At 43.2% G+C, this 22,017-nt stretch overlaps 2 protein-coding genes across 2 annotated transcripts; both read right to left on the reverse strand.

The window, feature by feature from the left end:
- Nucleotides 1-207: 207 nt before the first annotated feature.
- Nucleotides 208-2,278, reverse strand: LOC128497721 (acrosin-like). The gene is made up of 5 exons (XM_053467883.1): nt 2,209-2,278; nt 1,693-1,891; nt 1,120-1,385; nt 722-867; nt 208-554 (listed from the first exon to the last, which is right to left on the reverse strand). Exons 1-5 carry the CDS (start codon nt 2,276-2,278, stop codon nt 291-293), a joined length of 945 nt encoding a protein of 314 aa, XP_053323858.1. The 3' UTR covers nt 208-290.
- A 16,338-nt stretch (nt 2,279-18,616) lies between these two features.
- On the reverse strand, nt 18,617-20,602 carry LOC128497722 (acrosin-like). Its single transcript, XM_053467884.1, has 5 exons — nt 20,533-20,602; nt 20,017-20,215; nt 19,444-19,709; nt 19,130-19,275; nt 18,617-18,963 (listed from the first exon to the last, which is right to left on the reverse strand). Exons 1-5 carry the CDS (start codon nt 20,600-20,602, stop codon nt 18,700-18,702), a joined length of 945 nt encoding a protein of 314 aa, XP_053323859.1. The 3' UTR covers nt 18,617-18,699.
- Nucleotides 20,603-22,017: the final 1,415 nt, after the last annotated feature.

The raw sequence follows: 22,017 nt of genomic DNA on the forward strand, positions 1-22,017 counted from the left end.
TCTCACACATACAGAATTCACAAATCTGTACAACATCAAAATGCCTCAAACACCTGCTTGACTTGGTAGATTATTAATTACATAGTTACATATTTACATAGTTACATAGTCTGCCCTAACAATACACATCCACAACATTCCATGTTCATCACAAGTACACGGCTTATTCATGCATTTCTATTTATTTATCTACTTATTCTAATCTACACATTGCTGACATGTAATGGTGATGATTCTCTGGTGAAAAGATGGTTCAGATTTGATTCTTCTACTTTCAGAGCACCAAACAATTAATGGCCTTTCATGCCAGCTTTGCTGAGTTCCTCAGCTAATTTTGGCCAGATTTTTTTCGCAGCCTTCATCTTCATAGATTTGGATGCAGGCTTCTTGCCCTCGGACATGTGTTTAGAGATCCACTCGAGGTAATACTGGGTAGAGGTGTACACTCCAGGGTTTTGCTTCTGGCCACAGCCGGAGCCCCAGCTGGTTATGCCAACCACGGTGAAGAACTTGGCTTTGCTTTTTTTGCACATCAAAGGTCCTCCACTGTCACCCTGTGTCAAGAAAAGAAAGCATTTCTTAAGAAAACTATTCATAATTACTACAACCTCAGCTGTTATCTGCACAGCTTTTATGAAAAAAAACACTGTCCAGGATGTTAAAAACATTAACAATGTATCATCACTGAGTTAGAAGGGAATGAGGACAACAATGGGCTTACCTGGCAACTGTCAATACCACCCTGTTCATATCCAGCACACAAGTTGTAATCACCCAAAGCTCCATTGTACCAGGTTGGACGGTTGCAGCGCTCCACTGGAATTAAATTCACAGGAGCTTCCTGGAGGATGTCCGATGTTTCAGTGGCTGATGAATAAAAGAGTTATCAGATACAGGGCTGGCCTCAGAAGTCTTGGGGGCCCTCTCCCACCCCATGCTCCTTCCATCACCCTTAGAATGCAGCGACCTGGCCCTAACGCTTACAATGGGGCCAGACCCCAAGGTCCAGAAAGGTGCCACAAAGGCCCAATCCATGGATAGAGGAAGATCAGCACACAGGGATAAGGAGAGAGCCTATTTGTATATATAAAATCTATGGATAAATCTATGGATACTTACAGGCTTCTTTAAGGACCCCCCAGCCTGCGATGTAGCATTCGTCCATTTTATCCAGAATGGCTTGTTTGGCAGGGAGACACGCTGGCTGAGTGTAGTCGTCAAATATTATAGGCTTATTCAGCCTGAGCAAGGTGATGTCATTACTCTCCGTTTCCGGGTTGTATTTCTCATGTTGAATCTTTTCCTTTATATTTCGGATCTGAGCCTTTGTCCCCATGTCGGAAAGTTGGTTGGCGCCAAACACAAGTCTCCAGGTATAATAGTCACTGAACAAACCAAAGTACATTTTATCAGTGAATTTACTTTTCCAGGCATTAATAAATCCCATATTGACCGAAATGTATGCCATTTTCGTTGTCACAAGCCTCCGTTAGCTTAATTAATAATTAGTTAGCTTAAAAATAAGCATGCTCATGGGTTCTCCTAAAGAATGGATGACTATGGTTCTGGATTTCTGTTAAATGTTTCTACTAAAAGATCCCAATTAGTTGGAACACAAAGCACACAGGCCCACCACCTTCTAAATCAATGGAGCTCTGCATATTCTCCCATAAAACTATTTAAGTTACTTACTTGCCGCGATCTTTGAAGCAATGGGCAGCTGTGAGAACCCACAAATTATTCAGGACAACACCGCCGCATAAATGAAAATACTCGTTGTCAATGTCCTCCTGGACACTCACTGCCCAGGGCCAGTTACCAGGCTGGGCATCCTTTCCCCCCACCACGCGGGAGCCACGGAAATCCTCCGCTAGGGGTCTGTTTCCACAGACTGAAATAAAAACAAAATGTTATTTAATAAACATGTCACCTTAATCTGTGAAATTTCATTTGATTGGTATCCACAGAACATGAATAATCTACTATGAATAACACATATTATTAAAGGTCTTAGTTTTTAAAACTGACAATTATAGGCATTAACCTGTTTTAAAAGCACAAAAGGAGAGTTAAATAGTTAATAATAATAGAATGAGCTGTAAAACTATAAAGCATCCATAAATTGTAAAGTTAATGATAATAATCTTTGCGGTATATCATCCCTAAGGCGCTTGATGGCAAATTATCTGTAATAACCGATAAACTCACCTCCATGTTCTGAGCTCTCAGATGACACCAAAAGAACCCAAATAATAAAACCTATCAGGAACAGCTTCATGTTAATGCATCCACATTGAAAAGCTATCTGTGTGTGCAATAGAATGTGCAGCCTACATACAGCTAAGAGCGTTGTTATGACATCATTAAACAGAATCAATTATTAGTTCACAAAATATGAGAGTGTGAAACACAGCAAAATGATGAGGCAGGTTGGAAAAACCCAATAAATAAATATATAAAAACCTGTTACATAAAGTACATTAACACAGATATGGATCTAGTGCTTCTCTAGCATATTTTATTACAAAGTGTGAATGCTCTAATGTTAAATGAAATGTAATTAATTGAAACAAGATCATGTAAGACTTGTCTATTGTCTTATATTATTTTAATAAAAACTATTTAATATAGGAAACCTGGTTTTCTGTTTTGGAGGACACCCATCTTTGCTTATTTAACCTTTGACCTTATTTCAACCCGAGGGCATACCCAGTAAAGCTTAGCCTTGTGAATATCCAACACAGAAGTCTATTATTCTCGTCCCCTATGAAATGGTGTAAATATGACCAGTAATCAAACTGTTAATTGGCTCAACGATCATTTCTTTTACACCAAGAACGTGCAGGAATCTGTTACGAGGAGATAGGGGGTCAGGATAGGAGTGAGAAGGGGAGTCGTTACAGAGGACTGCTAATCATGGGGGCGTCTGTTTCATGTATTCATTTAAAACAATACAGGGTATGTTTGTTAAGGTTTACCAACCAAAAAAAATGTTAACATTTAAAAAATAACAGTTACTACTCCATCTGATGAGTAAACAGATCTATACATTGGGGTACTGATGAAGCGGCAGGTTAAGCCATATCATTTGATGAATTCCCAATTTATATACTTCACATATCTGCTTTTAAATAGTGTTAAAACATGTTGGTCATTTCAGCAGCACTTTCTGTGACGCTTACCTCTGCCGGCAGTGTCGCTCGCCCGGCATGGGAGGGCTCAGCTCTCTCCTCGTCGTTTGCTCCAGGCGCGGGAGGGCAGACGGAGGTGCGCAGGCACTGGTATGGATGGCGTGCATGCGACAGAAGAGCCATGCCTTCCTCCTGACACCGCTTGCTGACATCATCTAGGGGGTGGAGTCGCTCCACCCCCAATCTACAGGATCCTTAGTGGCTTAGTGGCTGACTGTCAGGTATTTAAACCCCTCGCTTACTTTGCTCAGAGCCCTTGTGTGGTACAAACCCACTTTGTGATTCCTGTATTGCTTAGCTTACTGCCAGTTATCGGACCATTTGCTTGTTTGCTGACTATTCCTGAACTCTGGAACAAGCAAGACTTCTGTCAAGGGGCGCTTGAAATTCACGATCTCTTGTAGCTCGATAGAAACAGATAAAAAATAAAATATAGTGTAGTACAGTAACGCTATTATGGAAGCCCAGGGCTATACTTCAATGGTTACACTCACAATGTGTATGACCTTTAAAGCCTCCAGAGTCAACTCCTTGGTGTGTGTGTCAATCCATCCATATCATGAAACATATAAAACAGAAATCTACCATAGGGTGATATCTTTCTATATAGATGTACACGCAATGGTGGGATGCACTCACATTTAAGCAGATGTCTCGGGCTTATCTGTTGTATATCCTGGAGTTGTGCTGATGTTGGCTGCAGCTCTGGATCTGGATCCTGATGAACTTCAAGGTCTTTGGATCTTAGTGAGATGAATCCTCTGGGTTCCAATGGCAGTGTTGAAAAACTTTTTAAAGTGCAGGTGCAAATAATAATTCAAATCTGGTAGTGCTCGATGGATTATAGGTATTCAGTATGTGTTATGTGCAATTCATGATTACTGGAAAGATAATGTATAAAGCATGATTGAAAAGGATATATAAGTAAGTAAATAATTTATTTTGGGACTATTCCCTTAGATGCTAAAAGTATAATTGCAACTCCTCAGTACAAAAAATAAATAAATGTGCTGAAAAAGTGAATCTTTAAAAAGTCGAGTAAAAAATCAATAAAAACGATTAAAAATAGATATGAAGTCAAATTCCTGAACTCTGCCTGAATTAACCCTGGACCTGGCTATTCTCTGCTTTGCCCCATTGCCTGCTTCTACATTCTTACTTGCATATTGACTTTGTCAAAGACATTCAGCAAATAAGCATGCTTAAGCGTGTAGTTTTTTTCTATGTAAACATTGACTCTTCTTTTATCTTGTTTTATCTTGTTTTATCCTTCCACTCTATCTAACCGTAGCAGTTGATATCAAAGAACAATGCGTTGGGACTGTATATCTAGGAACCATAGGAGTGCCACTGACTTTGACCTTAAGTAAGCCGGACACCCATAGCCCCACCAGAGCCCTCTTTTGTGTGTTTATCAACTGTATGGTGGGGTATGAACGAGGCTTGGTGAGGAGCAGGAGCTCTATGGCAAACCCCATTTTCGGCAGCTACAGAGCCTCTGACCGGCTGCATTGCAGATGGTCCCAGCAGGGGCGTACCTAGAGCATTTGGCACCTGGGGCGGATCCTGTATGTGGCACCCCCCACACACAAACACTTTAAAACTGCATAGCTTCTATCATTATATACTGGCGCAGACATTGAAGGTGGTAGAGCATTACTGTTATCATTATATACTGAGGCAGACATTGACGGTGGTACAGCATTACACCTATCATTATATACTGAGGCAGTCATTGATGGGGGTACAGCATAACATCTATCACTATATACTGAGGCCGACATTGACGGGGGTACAGCATAACACCTAACACTATATACTGAGGCAGACATTGACGGTGGTACAGCGTAATCCCTATCACTATACATTGAGCCAGACACCGATAATAGTGCAGAATAACTCGTATCACTGTATACTAACCCAAACATTGATGTGGTATAGGCCTACCACTTCATTGTGTGGCTTAGGGATGCACGAAATGAAAATTCTGGACTGAAACCAAAAATCCAGCATTTACCTGTCCGAAACCAAATATGACCCCCCACCATAAAAACATCTCACACTTTTATTTAAAGTAAGTAACACAGCAAAATAGGACAAAAAAATTCAATAACAATATTAATATATTATATATGATTGTTAACAGCAATCACACTCCTATCATGCCCAGATCCCAGGCATACCCAGATTCCAGCATGTACTAGCTGACTTGGCATGATAGGAGTGTGATTGCTGTTAGCAATTATATATATATATATATATATATATGTATATATATATATATATATATATATATATATATATATATATATATATATATATATATATATATATTGTGATTATTGCACTCAGCACTAGAGGCATAGAATCAGACATACAAATCCCGTATTTGCAGGTATACAATAATAATGTATGGAAACATAGTAAGAGATAAAGCTACAGGCATAGATGATAGGTTGCACAACCCAAAGCCAGCTCTGGCGTCCACACTGCCTGCATAGAACCTGACCAGCACCCAGATTACACACATAAGATTGACCATCTTTGTCCCCAAACAGCCCAGCATGAGTCAACTTTGTCCCCAAACTGCCTGGCCTGTGCCATCTTTGTCCCATAAACACCCTGCCTGTGTCTTTTTGGTCCCCCCTCCCTCCTTCCTCACTATCTACCCCCCTCCCTCCCTCCATCCCCACTATCTACCCCCCTCTCCCTCCCCACTATCTACCCCCCTCTCCCTCCCCACTATCTACCCCCCTCTCCCTCCCCACTATCTACCCCCCTCTACCTCCACTATCTACCCTCTCCCCCTTTGTAGTTAAAGGTTTTGGACTTACCATTCAGAAGTCCTGCGGTGGGAGCATAACGCCTCTGTCTTCCTCTGTGCCGCTGCTTCACTGCTGAGCGCCGAAATATGACGTCATATTTCGGCGCTCAGCATGACACCTCTCTCTCCTCCGTGTAAAAAAAAAAAAAAAGGGCCGATGCTGCCGGGGATCCGGACATGTGGTCACCCTAGCCCGTGGCACCCCCCTGACGAGCGGCACGCGGGGCGGACTGTCCCCCCAGCCCCCCACTAGGTGGCAGGGAGCTTTCAAACAGCTGTCCTGAGCTATCCATCAATGTCTAGCTGCTTCACTGGGATCACTCCGAAAAAAGAGACTTGGGCTTGGCGAGTGGATTGTGGCACTGGTCTGTCTGGGCAGGATATTGTTTGATTGGTGTGATTATGACCCTTATCTGATAGTTTTGTGTATAAGGCTGTGTGTTTTCTGAATAAAATATTCCTGTTGTCACCTCAACATTAGTGCTGTCTGATGCTTGGGGTGGGCTGCTATGATATTTTATTGTCCTTTTTAGAACATTAGTAACACTGTGTAGCTAAGCTCAGGCTAGCCATAGTGTCAGCACGGCTCCTTTGGATTACGGTCCTATTTCATCTCCTCATCTGAAAGAATCAACCACAAAGTCTCAGATTTTAAGAAGCACAATTTGGTGAGTGTACCCAGTTGAGGTACAGGTCATCAGGTCACAGTCATTGGTTCATGCCAGATGACCCTCTGCCGGCAACCAACGGAGTTGGACTTGGTCTTTGCAGGCCAAGTTGTACCACTTTGTTAGAGAAACTACAATCCCCGTTACTCCCACACCAAGTTGCTCAGAGCTGTTATGTCAGACTGGTCATCGACACGGAGCTCCTCTGGTATCAACCAATGAAGAGCAGCTACCCTTAAGAGGAGCCACCTGCGGAGACCAACAGAGTCGCTCTTAAGGACCATTAACGCCTGACGAGATCCTACGGCTTCCTGTTAACCCCTGCTATACAACGGAGACTTAAGGTAGGCTAGAGGCAGTGACTTGTATGGGGGGGGCAGGGAGATTAGCTACGAGATGTTTAAGAACACGAAGATGAACACGACGAAACAAAGATTCTTCATTTAGTACTTCTTAGTTTTCGTTTGCTCGCCACCATATTGGTTTATTCGGTATTCGGTTCAAACAACCTTTGACTGTTGTATTGATGATTTTTTTTTGAGCAATGGTGTACATATATATATGCTATAAGCTTAATGGTGTACATTCATATACTATAAGCTTAATAATATTACTGTGATGTGCTCTTCTTTGCTACCCTCTATATATCCATTCCTGATTCCGGTGGAGTTTTGGGTCGTTACATATGCTGTGTATCTTTGAGACTGGAGGAGTCCTTGCAGAGCTAAGTATTTTACGCTGGTACTAAGGTGGCCAGTTCCTAAGAGTGTGGTCCTTTGTTTACCTGTGTCTTGTTTGCATTATTCTCTATCCTGACCCACTGGCCTTCTGACCCCTGCTTGTCTCCTGTCGTCCCTATTTTTATTTGCTGCTTGCCACTGACCATTGGAATTCTGATACAGACTTTTCTATTTGTCTGTTGCTTGCCACTAACCAGTTCAACATTAAGGTAGCACGCGTGAGCATGCTCTCTTTCACTGTGCGCCAGCAATAGACGTTGGGCAGCGGGATATGACGTTTATATCCCAGCCCTGGCGCACTACATAGTAACATAGTAACATAGTTCATAAGGTTGAAAAAAGACCAAAGTCCATCAAGTTCAACCTATATACATATTGTGTCCCTACTGTGTTGATCCAGAGGAAGGCAAAAAACCCTTATGAAGCAGATGCCAATTGCCCCATACCAGGGGGGAAATTCCTTCCCGACTCCAAATATGGCAATCAGAATAAATCCCTGGATCAACGTTCTGTCCCTATTAATCTAATATCCATAACTTGTAATATTATTGCTTTCAAGAAACACGTCCAGGCTCCTTTTGAACTCTTTTATTGAGTTTACCATTACCACTTCCTCTGGCAGAGAGTTCCATAGTCTCACCGCTCTTACTGTAAAGAACCCCCGTCTGTGCTGGTGTAGAAACCTTCTTTCCTCCAGCCGTAGAGGATGTCCCCTTGTTATAGATACAGTCCTGGGTATAAAGTGACAGAGAGCGGCAAACTAGACCTTGCGTTCAAGTCGTACAACAAGAGAAGAGTCACACTCGCACGTCAAGACAAGAGGAAAGATGGAGGAGAAAGCAGAAAGGTAAGAGATGGGAAGAAAATGTGGTATAGGTATCTCATGGGAGAAAGAAGGTGGTGTCTGATATGGAAGGGGCTATTTGATGTGGAAATATGTGTCTGTATAGTCTGTATATGTATGTATGTATGTATATGTATGTATGTTATTTGAGCGTTTAAGTGTGTGGATATGTTCCTGTGTGCATGGGTGTGTGTGACCAAATGTTGTGTCAGGACTCTTAGATGATTCCTTCAATAATCATAGTAGTTTCTGTGGCCACGTCCAATGGGGTCCATCTGTGTTTTTAAGCTGATGCTGCATAACTATGTTACACACACCTTGTGAACAGCCTTTCTCCTGTTCCCCCAATCAGGGGAGACGGTTGCTCAGAGCCTCTGGCCTTTTGAGGACCTGCTTTCTACGCTCCTTCAGAAGAACAAAAAAAAGGACATTAATAAAGATAGTGATGGCACTTTCTCCGATGGCACAGCAAAGCTGTCTGGAGACAAACATGGTAGAGAGACAAGCTTTTTGTATGGGCACAGATGATTTATAACTTTCAAGCTGTTTGGGGTCACAGACAGAGTGTTTGAGAGCAAAGATGTCACAGAAAAGCTGTTTGGGGCACTGATGAGGTGGTTGAAAACACAGGCGTTGTGGGAGACTAGCAACACATGCCCATTTAATCAGTAGAGCATTTTCCAGCTGAAGGGGTCATATCTAGACGTTTTGGACAATGCTATGCTTCCAACTTTGTGGGAAGAGTTTGAGGAAGGCCCTTTTCTACTCTAGCATTACTGTACCCCAGCGCACAAAACAAGGACCATAAAAATCACCACAGAAACACTCTAAAATTGTGTGGAAAGGCTTCCCCGAAGGGTGGAAGCTGTTATAGCTGGAAAGGGGAGGATCAGCTACGCATTAATGTCTATGTATTTAGAATGCAATGCCATAAAGGTCCCTGTTGGTGTAATGGCCAGGCGTCCATATAGTGTTCTAAAAATGTGAGTGAAAGTTATAAATCTTTTTTTACCCAACATTATTGCACATCATTTGTTTTTCTTTTTTCTCAAACATGGTTACATCTCTGGGGGATGAATTACCATGAAAAAAAACTTTAATTCTTCAAATTAAAGATTGCATAAAATCTTAATAAACACAGATTATATACTGCGAGCACTTTGTTTTGTGTGAATTTGAATGTTTTCAGTATCTTACGTTATTTTGTTTGCAAGTTATGAGGATTGTAATTTGTCATATAAGTTGCTCATGCTAAGTTACATATCTTTATAAATCTGTTTTAATATTATTAATGTCTTTATTTTTATCTACTTTACTCAAAATAACCAATTTTCTGTTCCTGCAAGAAGAGCTAGCTACGGCTCTGGCGCTGACCATTGGAATTCTGATATGGACTTTTTTCATCGTATATTGCCTATCCTAAACCTATTAAAGTGTACATTTTTTTCTTACTGCGTAGTGGACTCCCTTTTTCAGCATTCCCTAAGGGGAGCCTAACAATATACTTAGAAGTGTCTGCCTGGGTATGTATTTGTGTGTCTCTGCCAGGGTATTTTAGTATGTGTGTGTGTGTCTCTACGTTGGCATCTGTCTGGTTATGTATGTTAGCGTCTTCCTGGGTACGTTTGTGTGTGCGTATGGGAATCTTAGGGTGTGAACATGTGTCTTTGTTTGAGGATGTCAATATATGTGTGTCTGGTTGTTTGCGTATGAGTATCTGGGTATGTTTGTGTGGGTATCCAGTTGTGTATGTTGGTGTGTGTCTGTGTGTGTGCGAGTGTCTGATTGTGTGAATGACCCTCCTGAGGTCAGACTCTGGATCCGCCCCGGTTCAGCAGTGAAGTTGCGCACAACACGATGGAGCAGTAAGCCAGAGGTTTCTGCTCCCACCACAGAACCTCAGCAAGGAAAATGATGTGGAGAAAAGGTAAGAGAAAGATGTAGGGGAGAGATTATGAGTGGAGAGAAGGTGGAGATAATTAGAAAGTAGAGAAACGGGAAGAAAGGGAGAGAATGAGAATTAGAGATGGGGAAATTTGCAGAGATATAATGAACAAAGGGAAGAGATAATTAGAAGGAGGATAGATTTGGACAAAGGGGAAAGAAAAAATGAAAGTGGATTGAGGAGATAGCAGATAATGAGAGATGGCTAGAAGGGGTAAATGAGAAGATGGAGAGATGGGAGAAGAGATAAAGAGAAATGGGACAGATGAGATATAGAGAAAGAGGAGAGCTAATGAGAAAGAGAGGATCAAAGAAAGGGGGAGAGGTGAGAGAGAAAGGGGATGTAGGAAGACAAATAGAAAGAGAAGGGGAGATAAAGAGAACAGATGGAGAAAAGGGAGAGATGGGAGGTGATCTGGGTGCTGGAGTAAGTCCTATGTGTGCACACTGGGTGCTGGGGAAGTCCTATTTGTGCAATATGGGTGCAAGGGCTGGTCTTTGGGGTGTGTGATCTGTAATCTATGCCTGTCAACACAGGGGGAGTCATGTGTATCATCCACTCATATGACTCCATCCCTGAGGGCGGTATACAAGGGGTGGAGCCAAGGGGCAGCAAAATGAATTTTTGCCTTGTGTAACAAAATTCTCTGCACTAGCCCTACATCCAACTATTTTGGAAACCCCAAATAAAGTTATTATGAAGAGGTACAAGGTTCCCCATAGACTGGTGAGAATCTATCTCGGAGTGGGAGAGTTGTGTTGGATGGATTGTGCAAGGTATGTGTTATCATTAAACAAAAATGATAGAAACATTTAAATACTTAAAGGGAATCAACAAGGTAAAGGAAGAGAGTTTATTTAAAAGGAGAAATACTACCACAACAAGAGGACACAAGCATAAACTAGAGGGGCAAAGGTTTAATGGTAACATCAGAAAATATTACTTTACGGAAAGGGTAGTGGACACATGGAATAGCTTCCCAGCAGAGGTGGTAGATGTTAATACAGTGAAGTCATTTAAGCAAGCATGGGATAGGCATAAGGCCAAGCTAGATATTTGAAAGGAAAGTACTCAGAGGTTGGGCAGACTGGATGGGCCTACTGGTTCTTATCTGCCGTCACTTTCTATGTTTCTATGTTTCTCTTCTCATTTTCTACCAGTTTATTATTATCGGTTTTAAATTATCCCACTGATTGTACCAGCTCTAATCTGCTGACACTTTATAAATAAATGTAATGTCCCTTAAGATGTTGTTCATATAGGGACATTGATTTGCTGTATTGTTTAGAAGTTTGAGCATTCATTTTCTTTTTATATAGCGCCATCATATTCCATAGCACTGTACAATGATACAATGAATGAAAACATTGACACAATGATTCTCTCAATGTACCATGTTTCCCCCCTATTTTGTGTTTTCCTTTGCTCTTTTTTTACACACTTTGCAAAATCAAATAAAAATATACATTAACATAAATTCTTATTTTATCCCAGGTGCTTTGGGTCTCAACATATCTCCGATGAGTTCCTTAGATCTTCAGAAGAATGTGCTATGAATGTGAGTGACAATATGGTCTCCTTCAGACCTTTAGAAACAAATGTGTTATGAGCCAATGGTTTGAGCAGCTTCTTTCGTATTATTTTCAGTAGATTTAGGTTCTGAAAGTGCCTTTAGTTTATGTTGATCAGAGTTTACATTTGTTAACCTCCACCGTGTACTTTGCAGACTTTTTACACTTCTTAGAAAGCTGCCGGGGCAGATTACTCTCATCAAATGTCCATAAACTCACACGGAAACTTTATTAATGTGAATCGGGTCAACATTGGTGCTGTAATTAAGGTGGACTTTTAAGAAGATAATTGCATGATTTTACTATTACCATGACGTAAAGTCATGATTTTATTAAAGACACGGAGGCGAGTATTGCTTAACTCTTTCTTTACTGGAACAAATAGCAGCAATAAAAATATGAACAGAGAGAAGAAAAAAACAACATATGGCCCCAACAGCCAATCATCATACAGCACACAATATAACACAAGACTCCTCCCGGAAATCATCCTCTTTCTTTGACAGGCGAACTGGGTCAGCACCACAAACGAAACGTCCGCTGTGAGATACACCCAGAAGAACTTGAACTCCCGAAGAACCAGGTCGGGAACGAAGAAGTCGCAGAAAACCGTGCACCAACAGGTCAGACTGTAAGGAAGCAAGAAAAACAAGAATCCGCAGATTAAATCCAGTGCATGGAATCAGAGAGGTAGCAGGACATCAATCATAGATAAATAGCATAATCCATACGAAGAGAGACATGAGACGCATGATCAAATAGTCCCATATAAAACAAGAGACACCGAAATAAATAATAAACAAGTGACAAACATAACGATAATAGAATAAATAAAGAACATCCCCTCCATACAAACCATAAGGAACAGGGCGGGAACAAGTCCCACGTAGTGGACTGAAGGGAGGGAAGCAATACTCGCCTCCGTGTCTTTAATAAAATCATGACTTTACGTCATGGTAATAGTAAAATCATGCAATTTTATGGCAAGACACGGAGGCTCCTATTGCAAGTTCAAAGCTGAGCAACAATAGGAGAGAAAATATGAGATGAAGGTCGGAAATAAAACTCCTTAAAGGTAGATGGTCTGGACCAGTCCGCAGCCTTCATTAAATCCTCCAAACGGCCACCAAGACTGATGACTTTCGTGGCAACCGCACTCCTAGCGGAGTGGGCTCCAAACATCGAAGTGTCGACCCCCGCAAGACCCAGAACCCTCTTCAACCAACGAGCCAAGGTCGTAGAGGAAACTGGACCGAAAGGAGCCTTGAAGGAGATAAAGAGATGGGGGTGAGACGGGGAGCGCAGCCGCGCCGTGCGCAGTTCATATTCCTTAAGACAAACCACAGGACACAACGCAGGAGAAGAAGGAAAAGCCGGATAAGACACAGATTTAATAGAAGTCTTAGTACGCCTGGAAATATTAAAGGTAACCCCCGAAGGATCAAAAGAACGATTATCCACATCCAAGGCGCGAACGTCTGCCACTCTCTTGCAGGACACTAAACACAGTAAGGTAAGTAATTTAGCCGACAAATCCCTGAGAGAAAGAGAGTCATTAGGAGGCCAAGAAGCCAAAAAGGAGAGAACACAAGAGACGTCCCAAGTGGACGAATATCTAGGACGGGGAGGTCTGGTAAGCCTGGCGCCTTTCATTAAGCGACAAACTAAAGGATGTTGCCCAAGCGGACAGCCATCGAGACCAACATGAGATGCCGAAATCGCCGATCGGTAAACATTGATGGTACGGTAAGCTCTGCCCTCATCAAAGAGCGACGAGAGAAATTGGAGAACCGCATTCAAAGGTGCAGAAGAGGGATCCAAGTCCCGAGCTAAGCACCAACCAGCCCAAATTCTCCAAGCTGATCCATAAGCCTTCCTGGTTCCCGGGGCCCACGACGCTGCCAGGAGGCGCGAAGTCGTATCCGAAACCCCGTGGATTGTCCAAGGTCCCCGGAAAGCAGCCACGCCACCAGACGAAGCGACCCGTCCAGGATCAGAGGATGGGAGTGGCCCTCCGGACTCAGCAGAAGGAGAGGAGAATGGGGCAGCAATCTGGGTGGAGCTATCGACAGCTCCAACAACGGAGGAAACCACGGTTGAGATCTCCAAAGTGGGGTGATGAGAACCAGTTGAACACCCTGGCGACGAACTTGTAGCAAGGTACGCGGAATCATGGAAAACGGAGGAAAGGCATATTGGGTGCCGTCGGTCCAATCCTGTGTGAACGCATCCACCGCCATCGCGCCCGGATCCGGCCTCCAGCTGAAATATCGCGGAAGTTGTGCGTTGAGTCTGGAGGCGAAGAGGTCCGTACAAAAAGGACCCCAAAGCGACACGATAGATTGGAACACCGCTGGATCCAACCTCCAATCGCTGGAATCCCGAAGATATCGAGAATACCAGTCGGCCACGGAGTTGTGTAACCCGGGAAGATATTCCGCCTGGACTATAATGTTCCTGTTGAGACAGAAGTCCCAGAACTGATGAGCCAAATCCGTCAGGGTCTTGGAGTGGGTACCGCCGAAATGATTGACGTAGCGCACCGCCGAGACATTGTCCATCCGGAGTCTGATGCAAACGTTGGCATGATCCTTGGAAAAACTGCGGACAGCAAAGGACCCGGCTAGTAACTCCAGGGAGTTGATGTGCAGATCGGCCTCTTCTGGGGACCATCTGCCCCCTGTAGTGAGCCCTTCGCAATGAGCACCCCAGCCATGCAGGCTGGCATCCGAATCGATGGTGAAATCCGGACGAGGACCCACGATGGCCTTGCCATTCCATGCTTCCAGATTCCGGATCCACCAAAGCAACTCGGTCCTCGAATCCGTGTCCAGAGAAATGAGATCCGCATAGGACGCCCCCTCGCGAAGATGGGCGATTTTCAGACGTTGGAGCGCCCGATAGTGGAGCGGAGCCGGAAAAACCGCTTGGATCGAAGAGGTGAGCAGACCCACAATCCTGGCCAGGAAACGAATAGAGATGGACGGGCGCCGCAGGGCACGAGTCAGTTCCTTGCGAATAGAGCGAATCTTGGACATCGGAAGACTGAGCATCTCTTGATCCGCATCCACCAGGAAACCCAGAAACTCCATACTGTGGGAAGGCGTCATACAGGATTTTCCCTCGTTGATGAGGAAACCCAAATCCGAAAGGAACGAGATCGACAAGTGAAGATGGGACAGCAGAGTGAGACGATCTTGAGCCATGATCAGAATATCGTCCAAGTAAATGATAAGTCTCACCCCTTGCGTGCGAAGCCACGATACCACAGGACGAAGCAACTTGGTGAAGCACCATGGAGCCGACGAGAGCCCAAACGGAAGACACGTAAAGCGCCATTTCTGCGCTTTCCAATAGAACTGCAGGAGATCCCGAGACTGTTCCGCCATGGGAACCGTGAGGTAGGCATCCTGCAGATCCAACTTCACCATCCAATCGTTCCGTAACAGTAGGTCGCGGAGCAGATGAATTCCCTCCATCTTGAAATGCCTGTAACGTACCAAAAGGTTGAGAGACCGTAAATTGATCACCGGGCGGAAACCGCCGCCCTTCTTTTGGACCAGAAACATGTTGCTGACATAACCTGGGGTGTCGTCTGCGACCGGTTCTATAGCGCCTTTTGACCACAGAGTGGTCAATTCGGCGTCTATGAGCAACTGATCCTGTTGAGAAAACATAATGGGAGAGGGGAGGATCGGCTGATACGGGTAAGATATCAATTCTATTGAGTAGCCCCGGACACACTCCAGAACCCACGAGTCCGCTGTAAGATTTTTCCAGGATTGGAAAAAATGACGGAGACGTCCGCCCACCTGAAGCGGGAAAAAAGGAATGGTTAGTGGTGTACTCACCATAGGGACGTCGATGACCTCTTCCGGAACCCCTGGACCGCCATGGTCTGGCTCGAGAAGGGAAGAATGGCGAAGGTTGCTTGAACTCCCGTCGTGGAGGGAGTTGCGTAAAGGAGCCTCTGGAAGTTCTAGAGGAACTGAAGGCATTACGGCCGGCCAGACGGCCCCTGAATCTGCCGGCCCTGGTGGAAACCCGGGGTTCAAACACTCGTTTCATGGACGATTGGGCTTTGTCTAACGCCGTGAAAGCCCCAACGAATTGCCCAAGTTCTTTAATAAAGGAGTCCCCAAATAGGAGACCCTGAGCATCCTTACCCGCCTCCGACAAGGCGAGATTGGCCAATTTCGGCTCCACCTTTAAAAGAATGGCCTTACGCCGCTCAATGCAAAAGGAAGTGTTTACATGCCCAGCAATGCAGATAGCCCTTTGGATCCACCCCAAGAGGGTGTCTGGGTCAACCGATTCCCCTTTCTCTTTGGCATGGGATGCCAATTCAAATAATTTCGTCAATGGGCCAAAAACATCCAGGTGTTTATCCTGGCAGGACTTAAGGGCAGACTCCAAACCCTTCCTAGGGTTCCAGCCAGATTTGGCTAAATATTGGACCATCTTCGGATCCACTGAAGGGGTTTCACACACTTTATTGGGGACAATAGGGCGTGGGCATTCCGCTCGTAATTTATTTCTAGCGGATTTAGATAGAGGGCGTCTAACCCATTTTTCAAGATATTGGGCAATGTGGGCCGAAGGCACCCATTCGGATGAACGCGGGTGGTGAAGGCTTTCTGGGTCAAACAAACAATCTCCCTGGGGGTCAAGAATCCCTGGTGAGGATGAAGGGTGAGAGACCCCAGGGTCCTCTTGCTTGGGGGAACCTGGTTCCAAGGAATCAAAAGGTTCCTCATCCAAATCCTCATCAGAGTCAGAGGAATCCTCCAGTGGCACAACCTCCTCAGCGGAGTCAGGCTCCGAATCTGAGTCCTCGGGGAGCGTCTTAGCACACTTCCACCGCCGCGCCCGTTCTGCCTGGCGCGGATAGGCTCTTTTGCGTGATGATACAACGCTATCTAGGGCGGTATGGGCATCGCCATGTTCCATAATTCTGGAGGTTGGAGGATCAATGTGTTTTAGTTTGGCCACCGCCTTTTTATGTGCCGTCACTTTAAGAGGTGCCGAAGCACCTTGGAGAGAACAAGTAGTGAGAGCTTGGGCAATAGATTGTGACAAAGTAGATGTCATAGATCCCATAGCAGCCAGTATAGCATCAGACACAGACTTTTGAAAGTCTACATGAGGCCCAGAAGTAGAGGGGAGATTACTACTCCCACTAGGCACAGGCAAAACTGGCTCTGACTCTAAATCCCCCATAGGAAGAACATTGTCAGCCTGAGAAGGCATCTCTTTGACAGGCTTGGGCATAATAACGTGTATAGAGGTACACAGTGAACCGGCAGCAATTATAATTAAATAATGAGCCGGTATCAATAATCAGGCAAGGTGTAGAGCAGCCTGAACGATTGCCAGAAAAACAGAAAAAACGGAGGTGAAACAAATATCTCAAAAAAGGAAGCACCAGGTTGGGAGCTTACCCCTGCCTGGGCGCACAAAATATGCTGTCCGGACGAGTAAGGACGACGGAGAACCAACAGTGAACCGCTGAGCCGCGTGAGTGAAAAGACCGCGAAGGTGTTGAGGAGAAGAAGGAGGCGCGCGCATGCGCGGAAGAACAATAAAGCGTATCAGAGACGCGAGTAAAAGAAAAAAGCCGCGGCAGGCTAGCCGGGAGGCGAAGAAAAGAACACAACTAGGCAAGACATATCGGGAGAGAAAGGTAAGTAATAGGGGCGCAAACGGAACCCAAAACGGGAAGGAAAACCTAATAAGTAACCAAAAACGAACGGGAAAACGATAAGGAGAAAAAAATAAAGGCCAGATAATAGGAACAAAGCAAAATGAATCCTGAAAGAAAAACAGGAATTCAAACAGAAAAACACTCACACTAATAAAAAAGGACAATAAAGTTCAATAAATGAATATAACATAAATATCACACGCGAGTAATGGAATACACTGGAAGGTACTTATCTGTTCCAGTGAGCAGCAAAGAAAAAGGATGATTTCCGGGAGGAGTCTTGTGTTATATTGTGTGCTGTATGATGATTGGCTGTTGGGGCCATATGTTGTTTTTTTCTTCTCTCTGTTCATATTTTTATTGCTGCTATTTGTTCCAGTAAAGAAAGAGTTAAGCAATAGGAGCCTCCGTGTCTTGCCATAAAATTGGTTTCATGTTTCAATTATTTTTATTTATTGAATCATGTTTTTGTATTACTACACAATATACTTTGAAGCACAACTTTGACACAAAATTATAGATAAAAAAAAAAAAACTATTGTGGGGGTTATGATTGTTTTGTAGACCAAACCTTTTATAAAACAGTGTAGTAGAATATCTGTATTCAATAAAAGCATCTGAGTTTAAAAGAGTATTTTTAATTTCTATTGAAATTATATTATATGTCATCCTGACCTTACAGCTTGGGGATTTCAGTGAGTATATCACAGGGTCTTAATAATATAATTATTTTGGTTAAAAATGTGTAGGGTAACCAATTAAGTGGTAATTGGCAAGGAGTCTAACTGTGAACTTCCCGGTGTAGGCTACCCAGAACTCTCTGTCATTTGGGTGTTTGCTGCGGACAGAGGTTGTCTACATAGTGTAATTTCATTGAACCTGAACATCAGAAGTCTCCGATTTAAAAATATTCTCTTTTTCTATCTCACACATACAGAATTCACAAATCTGTACAACATCAAAATGCCTCAAACACCTGCTTGACTTGGTAGATTATTAATTACATAGTTACATATTTACATAGTTACATAGTCTGCCCTAACAATACACATCCAAACATTCCATGTTCATCACAAGTACACGGCTTATTCATGCATTTCTATTTATTTATCTACTTATTCTAATCTACACATTGCTGACATGTAATGGTGATGATTCTCTGGTGAAAAGATGGTTCAGATTTGATTCTTCTACTTTCAGAGCACCAAACAATTAATGGCCTTTCATGCCAGCTTTGCTGAGTTCCTCAGCTAATTTTGGCCAGATTTTTTTCGCAGCCTTCATCTTCATAGATTTGGATGCAGGCTTCTTGCCCTCGGACATGTGTTTAGAGATCCACTCGAGGTAATACTGGGTAGAGGTGTACACTCCAGGGTTTTGCTTCTGGCCACAGCCGGAGCCCCAGCTGGTTATGCCAACCACGGTGAAGAACTTGGCTTTGCTTTTTTTGCACATCAAAGGTCCTCCACTGTCACCCTGTGTCAAGAAAAGAAAGCATTTCTTAAGAAAACTATTCATAATTACTACAACCTCAGCTGTTATCTGCACAGCTTTTATGAAAAAAACACTGTCCAGGATGTTAAAAACATTAACAATGTATCATCACTGAGTTAGAAGGGAATGAGGACAACAATGGGCTTACCTGGCAACTGTCAATACCACCCTGTTCATATCCAGCACACAAGTTGTAATCACCCAAAGCTCCATTGTACCAGGTTGGACGGTTGCAGCGCTCCACTGGAATTAAATTCACAGGAGCTTCCTGGAGGATGTCCGATGTTTCAGTGGCTGATGAATAAAAGAGTTATCAGATACAGGGCTGGCCTCAGAAGTCTTGGGGGCCCTCTCCCACCCCATGCTCCTTCCATCACCCTTAGAATGCAGCGACCTGGCCCTAACGCTTACAATATACGCTTTGTATATATAAAATCTATGGATAAATCTATGGATACTTACAGGCTTCTTTAAGGACCCCCCAGCCTGCGATGTAGCATTCGTCCATTTTATCCAGAATGGCTTGTTTGGCAGGGAGACACGCTGGCTGAGTGTAGTCGTCAAATATTATAGGCTTATTCAGCCTGAGCAAGGTGATGTCATTACTCTCCGTTTCCGGGTTGTATTTCTCATGTTGAATCTTTTCCTTTATATTTCGGATCTGAGCCTTTGTCCCCATGTCGGAAAGTTGGTTGGCGCCAAACACAAGTCTCCAGGTATAATAGTCACTGAACAAACCAAAGTACATTTTATCAGTGAATTTACTTTTCCAGGCATTAATAAATCCCATATTGACCGAAATGTATGCCATTTTCGTTGTCACAAGCCTCCGTTAGCTTAATTAATAATTAGTTAGCTTAAAAATAAGCATGCTCATGGGTTCTCCTAAAGAATGGATGACTATGGTTCTGGATTTCTGTTAAATGTTTCTACTAAAAGATCCCAATTAGTTGGAACACAAAGCACACAGGCCCACCACCTTCTAAATCAATGGAGCTCTGCATATTCTCCCATAAAACTATTTAAGTTACTTACTTGCCGCGATCTTTGAAGCAATGGGCAGCTGTGAGAACCCACAAATTATTCAGGACAACACCGCCGCATAAATGAAAATACTCGTTGTCAATGTCCTCCTGGACACTCACTGCCCAGGGCCAGTTACCAGGCTGGGCATCCTTTCCCCCCACCACGCGGGAGCCACGGAAATCCTCCGCTAGGGGTCTGTTTCCACAGACTGAAATAAAAACAAAATGTTATTTAATAAACATGTCACCTTAATCTGTGAAATTTCATTTGATTGGTATCCACAGAACATGAATAATCTACTATGAATAACACATATTATTAAAGGTCTTAGTTTTTAAAACTGACAATTATAGGCATTAACCTGTTTTAAAAGCACAAAAGGAGAGTTAAATAGTTAATAATAATAGAATGAGCTGTAAAACTATAAAGCATCCATAAATTGTAAAGTTAATGATAATAATCTTTGCGGTATATCATCCCTAAGGCGCTTGATGGCAAATTATCTGTAATAACCGATAAACTCACCTCCATGTTCTGAGCTCTCAGATGACACCAAAAGAACCCAAATAATAAAACCTATCAGGAACAGCTTCATGTTAATGCATCCACATTGAAAAGCTATCTGTGTGTGCAATAGAATGTGCAGCCTACATACAGCTAAGAGCGTTGTTATGACATCATTAAACAGAATCAATTATTAGTTCACAAAATATGAGAGTGTGAAACACAGCAAAATGATGAGGCAGGTTGGAAAAACCCAATAAATAAATATATAAAAACCTGTTACATAAAGTACATTAACACAGATATGGATTTAGTGCTTCTCTAGCATATTTTATTACAAAGTGTGAATGCTCTAATGTTAAATGAAATGTAATTAATTGAAACAAGATCATGTAAGACTTGTCTATTGTCTTATATTATTTTAATAAAAACTATTTAATATAGGAAACCTGGTTTTCTGTTTTGGAGGACACCCATCTTTGCTTATTTAACCTTTGACCTTATTTCAACCCGAGGGCATACCCAGTAAAGCTTAGCCTTGTGAATATCCAACACAGAAGTCTATTATTCTCGTCCCCTATGAAATGGTGTAAATATGACCAGTAATCAAACTGTTAATTGGCTCAACGATCATTTCTTTTACACCAAGAACGTGCAGGAATCTGTTACGAGGAGATAGGGGGTCAGGATAGGAGTGAGAAGGGGAGTCGTTACAGAGGACTGCTAATCATGGGGGCGTCTGTTTCATGTATTCATTTAAAACAATACAGGGTATGTTTGTTAAGGTTTACCAACCAAAAAAAAATGTTAACATTTAAAAAATAACAGTTACTACTCCATCTGATGAGTAAACAGATCTATACATTGGGGTACTGATGAAGCGGCAGGTTAAGCCATATCATTTGATGAATTCCCAATTTATATACTTCACATATCTGCTTTTAAATAGTGTTAAAACATGTTGGTCATTTCAGCAGCACTTTCTGTGACGCTTACCTCTGCCGGCAGTGTCGCTCGCCCGGCATGGGAGGGCTCAGCTCTCTCCTCGTCGTTTGCTCCAGGCGCGGGAGGGCAGACGGAGGTGCGCAGGCACTGGTATGGATGGCGTGCATGCGACAGAAGAGCCATGCCTTCCTCCTGACACCGCTTGCTGACATCATCTAGGGGGTGGAGTCGCTCCACCCCCAATCTACAGGATCCTTAGTGGCTTAGTGGCTGACTGTCAGGTATTTAAACCCCTCGCTTACTTTGCTCAGAGCCCTTGTGTGGTACAAACCCACTTTGTGATTCCTGTATTGCTTAGCTTACTGCCAGTTATCGGACCATTTGCTTGTTTGCTGACTATTCCTGAACTCTGCCTGAATTAACCCTGGACCTGGCTATTCTCTGCTTTGCCCCATTGCCTGCTTCTACATTCTTACTTGCATATTGACTTTGTCAAAGACATTCAGCAAATAAGCATGCTTAAGCGTGTGGTTTTTTTCTATGTAAACATTGACTCTTCTT

The sequence above is a fragment of the Spea bombifrons genome, chromosome 5 (assembly GCF_027358695.1).
Source record: "Spea bombifrons isolate aSpeBom1 chromosome 5, aSpeBom1.2.pri, whole genome shotgun sequence".
Classification (NCBI taxonomy): domain Eukaryota; kingdom Metazoa; phylum Chordata; class Amphibia; order Anura; family Pelobatidae; genus Spea; species Spea bombifrons.

Coding starts and splice junctions, on each gene's coding strand:
- LOC128497721 (XM_053467883.1), bottom strand. CDS start 2,278: ATGAAGCTGTTCCTGATAGGTTTTATTATTTGGGTTCTTTTGGTGTCA. Junction 1,892..2,208: donor TGAGAGCTCAGAACATGGAG/GTGAGTTTATCG, acceptor TTTTTATTTCAG/TCTGTGGAAACAGACCCCTA. Junction 1,386..1,692: donor TGCTTCAAAGATCGCGGCAA/GTAAGTAACTTA, acceptor TGGTTTGTTCAG/TGACTATTATACCTGGAGAC.
- LOC128497722 (XM_053467884.1), bottom strand. CDS start 20,602: ATGAAGCTGTTCCTGATAGGTTTTATTATTTGGGTTCTTTTGGTGTCA. Junction 19,276..19,443: donor GGGGGTCCTTAAAGAAGCCT/GTAAGTATCCAT, acceptor TTTATTCATCAG/CCACTGAAACATCGGACATC. Junction 18,964..19,129: donor GTGGTATTGACAGTTGCCAG/GTAAGCCCATTG, acceptor TTCTTGACACAG/GGTGACAGTGGAGGACCTTT.